This window comes from Euleptes europaea, unplaced genomic scaffold (genome assembly GCF_029931775.1).
Source record: "Euleptes europaea isolate rEulEur1 unplaced genomic scaffold, rEulEur1.hap1 H_4, whole genome shotgun sequence".
Classification (NCBI taxonomy): domain Eukaryota; kingdom Metazoa; phylum Chordata; class Lepidosauria; order Squamata; family Sphaerodactylidae; genus Euleptes; species Euleptes europaea.
Genome location: NW_026612052.1, coordinates 452,006 through 459,286, shown reverse-complemented (window position 1 = coordinate 459,286; position 7,281 = coordinate 452,006). Strand labels below are relative to the sequence as shown.

The 7,281-nt window shown below is 41.7% G+C and overlaps 2 protein-coding genes across 2 annotated transcripts; both read right to left on the bottom strand.

Annotated features, from left to right (window-relative positions):
- On the bottom strand, window positions 1-990 carry LOC130493024 (olfactory receptor 10C1-like). Its single transcript, XM_056866798.1, has one exon. The coding sequence runs from the start codon at window positions 988-990 to the stop codon at window positions 1-3; it is 990 nt and encodes a 329-aa protein (XP_056722776.1).
- A 4,757-nt stretch (window positions 991-5,747) lies between these two features.
- On the bottom strand, window positions 5,748-6,740 carry LOC130493023 (olfactory receptor 10A2-like). Its single transcript, XM_056866797.1, has one exon. The coding sequence runs from the start codon at window positions 6,738-6,740 to the stop codon at window positions 5,748-5,750; it is 993 nt and encodes a 330-aa protein (XP_056722775.1).
- Between the last annotated feature and the right edge of the window lie 541 nt (window positions 6,741-7,281).

Here is a 7,281-nt window from a genome sequence, read left to right as displayed (position 1 = left end):
CTAAGCAGGAATATGACCAAGTGTTCTATTATTCCCATTCTTTCTGTGTTTACTTGTTTCTTGTAGGTGAAGAAGGAAAAGTACTTTCCCAAGTGCCTCTTTGACCTCCTTGTTCCTCAAAGTGTAAATAAGAGGGTTTATCAATGGTGGCAGGATGCTATAGAAGAGTGACAGGAATTTGTCCATCTCCAGAGAGTGACTTGACTTTGGCTTCAAATACACTGCCATTCCAGAGCCATACAAAAGCACCACCACCATCAGATGTGAGGAGCATGTCGAGAAGGCCTTGTGCCTCCCTTCTACAGCTGGTATCTTCAGAATAGTAGAGGCAATGCATATATATGACATGAGGATCAAAGCAAAAGGGATCACGCCAAGTAGTGCAACCTCCACTTGGGCAACCAGTTCATTGATAGAGGTTTCTCCGCAGATAAGGTTGACCATCGCAGGGATGTCACAGAAAAAGTGGTTGATTTCATTGGAGTCACAAAAATCAGAGGTGAAAACCAAGAAAGTTTGGCCAAGTTGCACTGGAACACCAGCCAACCAGGAGGCTGCAACCAGCACATAACATACTCTACTGCTCATAATAAAAGGGTAATGCAGAGGTTGACAAATAGCCACATAGCGGTCATATGCCATGGCAACTAAAATATAACACTCAGCTGCCCCTGTGATGAGGAAGCTGCTCATTTGAAAGGCACAGCCAAGGAATGAAATACTTTTGTCCTCTGACAGGAGATTTTCAAGCATTTGGGGAATAGTAACTGAGGTGTAACCGATCTCCAGAAAGCTCAGATTCCTAAGAAAGAAATACATAGGGCTGTGGAGTGTCTGATCAGTCAGCGTGACAATGATTATTAGACTGTTCCCAGTCAGAGTCAGTAGATAGATGGTGAGGAAAACAGTAAAGAATAAGGCCTCTAGACCTGGCATGTTAGAGAATCCCAGCAACAGGAAGTTATTCACCATGCTCTGGTTTTTTCTCATGTTGGGTTAATCTGTTAGGAGGGAATTCACAGAAAAGTCAACAGATCTTTATGCAAGCTCAAAATGAGGGAACCCAGAATTTCTAATAGGACAACCTTTATCCCCACCTAGAGATGGCAACCGTACCTACAAAAACAATTCTCAGCATCAGTATGCTTCAGTTTTATCATGGAGCAGGTGGTTTGGGTGTAAGGCTTTTGGCCTCCATTTGGGGCCTGGAGATCTCCTAGAATCACAACTGCTCTCTAAACTACAAAAATCAGTTCCCCTGGAGAAAATGGCTGCTTTGGAGGGTTGACTGTATGGCATTATGCACTGCTGAGGTCATCATCATCATCACCATTTTACATCTTAGGGTCCTCTAGCAGGAGGGTAGGAAGGCTGGGAAATACAGTGCCTGTCTCTGAGCATCTGTGGAACGAAAGTCTGACATTTTGTAGAATATCCATGCTGGTCCCTCATTTCTTTGAATTTCTTTGCTGATCAAAACAATTTATTTGAAACAGACTCCAAATTGTGTCTGTGTGTAGGGGGGAGATCTCACCCTTTAGACTCTTATTGAAGCCAGGCCCTTTAGACTCTTTAGACCCTTTAGACTCTTATTGAAGCCGATATACGATTTAGGAAAGCAGCTCTTCAGAAGGAGCACAGTGCTGAAGAAACATGTTCTTAAATCTTCATACATTTTTCCCCTGTCTAAAAAACTACCCCAAGTGGTGACAATCTACGAAGGACTGAAAGCTTACCTGATTATTTGACCAGTATCCACTGAATCTTGCAGCGTTGTTAGTTTGCTCGGGTCCCCCCCTCCCGTTGTTCCTTTTCTTTTGTCCTGTTTTTCCCTAGCATTGAAAAAAAACATGTCATTCGTGACCTCAGGAAGATTAGAGCACCTTCTAGTTCAGAGGTCCATTGTGGAGTGGTTACAGGAGCAGACTAGGATCTGGACTAAAATTCCCCCTCAGACATCAGGTTCTTTGGGCAAGTCACAATCAACTTAATATACCTCAAGCATTTTTGTGATGACCAATTGTGTGGGGGGTGGGGGTGTAGAGTAGTCAGGTATGCAGCCCTGAGCTCCTGGCCAGAATGGTGAGTTTAAAGTTAGACAGACAGACAGACAGTCAGATGAATAGTTATTTCTCCTCAAAAAAAGGTTTGAGGTATATTCAACATGAGGAAAGTGCCTTTGTGCTCACCTTTGTAAAGTTACTTATAGTTAGTGCATTTTATGGTTGATTTCAGTTTAGTGGGATAGAGATAGGGATGCACCATACAAACAACTGAACAGGGGCATGTTTTTGCCCCCCTTTGTTCCTTGCATTGTTTAAGAGAATCATCTTGGGGCTTATATAATACAACAGCCTCACTGTCACAGCAGTTCTCCAGTCAGAAAGCCTGATCCATCATTCTACAGCTCCCCAATGCAAGTAAGAAAGGGAGTGTGAAGAAAGTATCTGTGGTGATCTCAACCCACGTTGCTCTAATCAAGGAAGGCTTTGGAGGGATTGAAAGAGAACTTGCAGTAAGCAGAAGCACTGTGTGGACATTAGAGTACTCATGTCCCAAACAGACACTAGAGTAAGGCTTCTATGTGCATACAAGTATTGTTGTAATGACGGAATAGTTCATTTCTGACCTTGCACAATGGTGGTCTCTTCATAATCCTGTGGCTATATCTCCTCTAATTCTGTGCCTCAAAACACATTTTCTCAATGTTATAGTCTTAGAAAGCAGTCTTAGAAACTGGAACCCCAGTGACCATACAATGTTCAAAGTACTTCATGGCATTAATTGGATTGTAATCCAGGTATCTTAGAAAATGAATTATAACAGCCCAAAGATAATGTGTGAGAAACTGAAAAGAAACTCAGTGATGGACACCATTACAGATGTATCCTGAATTGACCCTAGAAAATGAATCCTCTTACCAACTTTCCCTTGCTTGATTTGCTTGTGAAGCTCTAGTGTTTTCTTCATCCAATTTAACTCCAGTAAATTTCAGGTCACAATAAGAAACAGTGTTTCAGTTGAATTGGTAGAACCACTGTTGTGTGCTCTCCTTTCGTACCCTCCAAATGACAATTCTGATGCTTTTGCATGTTTATTTGAAAGCTGACTCCTGATTCAGTGGATATTATTCCTCAAGGATGCACCATTTTCCAGAAACAACAATCTAACAAGGTACATTTGCCCACTGGAAGTATGAAACCATTTCTACATCAGTCTCTAGTGATGTATATGTTGCATCTTCAAAATGCCTTACCTGCCAACACTGCAATCCTAACGAGAGTTATTCCCATCCAAGCCTATTCATTACAATGGGCTTAGAATGGAGTAGCTCTGTTTAGGATTGCACTGTAAATTCGTCAGCAGAGGTGCATTAGCTCTGTGTGGCTGACATATTTAAGCAAAGGTTTAGAATAACAGAGCCAACTGAGATTCTCTCACCCTTCTTTTTTTTTAAAAAAGTTTTTTGTTCCACAGAGATATTTTTTATAAATTTTAAATGTGACTCCAGAAGTTTAGAGGAATGTCATAACCAGGGTAGCAGATGGTCAATAGTGTTATTTTAATTGTAAGGCTTGACTAGGCTAGGAGAGACCTGGATTCAAACCCCTACTCTGTAATAAGGCTTATTGCGTGATTTGGGGCCAGTCATTTTCAGCCTAGAGTTGAAGAATAAGGGGGATAAAAATCTTAAAAATAGTTGCCTTCAGTGGTTGGCAAGAAGGTTGTAACTCTGCATTAAAGTAGTACCAATAGAAGGGGAGTCTCGTCACCTAATGCAGGGAACTATTATGTTCAATGTAAAAATAATAATAACGTTAAGTCATTATATGTCTGAGAACCTGGAAAGTAGCCCTTCTCTCAAGTTGAGGAATACAAGAGATTGGTGAGAGATTTTCAAACCTAAATAAGCAGTTCCTTTTAGCATAGGAGAAAGAGATCGAAAAAGAGAGGTTTATTTTCTACACTCAGGTTTCCCACATATGTGATTGTAGACCAAATGAGAAGATGGCCACTTTCTCACAGACACACATTTCTTTTTAACCACACATTTATTTTTAATCACTAAGGGTCCTGGGTTATGCACATGACATCAATGGAATGGTACAACCTCAGCTTCCATTGCAAATAGAGTGATGAAGGGGGGTGGGATTTGGGGATCAGCCAGGCCAGGATGTTCTGGTTCCCTCTATTTTTGGCACTGCAACTCCCATCATCATCCTGAAGCTATTGGGAAATTTTAAGGCTCCTAACCTTATTATCTGATGACTTTTATCTGCCAAGGACACCTTTGCTTCCATTGTACATACCATCAGAGAGATATTGGAGATTACCTGGGCCAGAATGTTCCCAGTCCCTTTATTTTTGTCACTGCAACTCCCATCATCCTCCTGAACTTGGGGGTCTATTTTCAAATGCATAGCTTTGGGGGTGATTTACTGATTCCACAGACAACTTTTGCATCAATTGATGTGGGGGATGGTCTGTTGATAATGTGGACAATGAGATTCATTTGGGGCATTGCTACTCCCACCATCTTTCTAAAGCCAGTGACTAATTTTGAGGTTCCTAGCATTATTTTCAGATGAGTTATGCCTCCCAAAGTAAACCATGCTGAGGGTTTCTGGGAACGTCAGGGTCCAGGATGTTCCATTTCACTACATGTTTGGCACTGCAACTCCCATGATCATCCTGAAGCTGGTTGCCAATGTTGAGACTCCTAGCTTCATTTTCTGATGCCCCAGATGGACAGATCCTTTTATTTATGTAGATTTCATTCCTCAAAGCTGTTTACAATAGAATATACAAATATCAGATTATAAAAGCACTCATTGCCTGGAAAATCAATGGAAAGCCATATAAAACGTGGAGGGAGCAAGCCTAAGTGAATGTACTCAGAAGTTCCATTTTATTCAATGAGGTTTACTCCCAGAAAAGTGTTTTTTAGGATTACAACCATAATCCACTAAAGGAATACAACCACCAGCATAAAACTGTCAACCATCAAATGAGATAGTTCCCATAAGTAGTTCAGCAGTAGAACAAACATGTTTCAGCAAAAAGTACTTAAAATAATAAAAGGTTAATGCAAGAAATAGTGTGTATACTCTGATATTATATATACATATATCCATCCACTCAAATACAGTATTTCTAATGGAACAAATGAGGGACCCACAAGGACTCGCAGCAGAGAGGAAATTCCATGTTTCACGTTACTCGTTCCTTCCTGCTACTGGTGCAGCTTCTCCTTCCTGCTGCTTGCTGTTGCTGCCCCTCTCATCAGCATCCTTACCCACACCTGCTGTTGCCTCTCCCTCTCACCACTTCCACTATTGCATCCTCCTTCTTGTCATCTTGGCTGCCCTATCACAAGGTGGGTGTTTCAACATGTATTATGGTGGCTGTGGGAATTCAGAACAATGGCTCAGATCAGAATAGGCATAATTTTTTGATCCATTTTTGCATTGAAAGATTTAGATTGTTCAGAAGACCCTTGGGGCTCCCCAGGCCATAGATAGCTATGGATGGCCCAGTTGCATAGATTTAGCTATCCACACAAGCCAGCAACATTTTAGAATTAGATAGAATGACACTAAAACATCACATTACCCCTAATCATCATAAATCCATATATTATATACACATTTCCAAAAATTCATGTTTGGGAAGGGAGAAAGTAAAATGGTTGTCATAGAGCTAGGCACATAATAAAATAGTGGACATGGCAATTGTTATATCAGAGCTTACTGAGCAGGAATATGACCAAGTGTTCTATTATTCCCATTCTTTCTGTGTTTATTTGTTTCTTGTAGGTGAAGAAGGACAAGTACTTTCCCAAGTGCCTCTTTGACCTCCTTGTTCCTCAGAGTGTAAATAAGAGGGTTTATCAATGGTGGCAGGATGGTATAGAAGAGAGATAGGAATTTGTCCATCTCCAGAGAGTGACTTGACTTTGGTTTCAAATACACTGCCATTCCAGAGCCATAGAAAACCACCACCACCATAAGATGTGAGGAGCATGTCGAGAAGGCTTTGTGCCTCCCTTCTACAGATGGTATCTTCAGAATAGTGCAGGCAATGCATACATATGACATGAGGATCAAAGCAAAAGGGATTACAGCAAGTAGTGCAACCTCCACTTGGGCAAGCAACTCATTTATAGAGGTATCTCCACAGATAAGGTTGACCATTGCAGGGATGTCACAGAAAAAGTGGTTGATTTCCTTGGAGTCACAAAAATCAGAGGTGAAAACCAGGACCGTTTGGCCAAGTTGCACTGGAACACCAGCCAACCAGGAGGCGGCAACAAGCTCATAACACACTTGACTGCTCATAATAAGAGGGTAATGCAGAGGTTGGCAAATAGCCACATAGCGGTCATATGCCATGGCAGCCAAAATGTAACACTCAGCTGCCCCTGTGACAAGGAAGATGCCCATTTGAAAGGCACAGCCAAGGAATGAAATGGTTTTGTTCTCTGACAGGAGATTTTCAAGCATTTGGGGGATAATAACTGAGGTGTAACCGATCTCCAGATAGCTCAGATTCCTAAGAAAGAAATACATGGGGCTGTGGAGTGTCTGATCAGTCAGCGTGACAATGATTATTAGACTGTTCCCAGTCAGAGTCAGTAGATAGATGGTGAGGAAAACAGTAAAGAATAAGGCCTCTAGACCTGGCATGTTAGAGAATCCCAGCAACAGGAAGTTATTCACCATGCTGTGGTTTTTCCTCATGTTGGGTTAATCTGTTAGGAGGGGAAACACAGAAAAGGGGCAACAGATCTTTATGCAAGCTCAAAATGAGGGATCCCAGAATTTCTAATAGGACAACCTTTATCCCCAGCCAGAGTTGGCAACCCTACCTACAAAACAATTCTCAGCATCAGTATTCTACAGATTTATCATGGAGCAGGTGGTTGGGGTGTAGGGTTTTTGGCTTCCAGATGGAGCCTGGAGATCTTCTAAACTTACAACTGCTCTCTAAACTACAATGCTCAGTTCCCCTGGAGAAAATGGCTGCTTTGGAGGGTTGACTGTATGGCATTATGCGCTACTGAGGTCATCATCATCATCACCATTATACATCTTAGGGTCCTCTAGCAGGAGGGTAGGAAGGCTGGGAAAGATAGTGCCTGTCTCTGAGCATCTGTGGAATGAAATTCTGACATTCTGTAGAATATCTGTGCGGGTCCCTCATCTCTTTGAATTTCTTTGCTGATCAAAACAATTCATTTGAAACAGACTCCAAATTGTGTCTGTGTGTAGGGGGGGAATC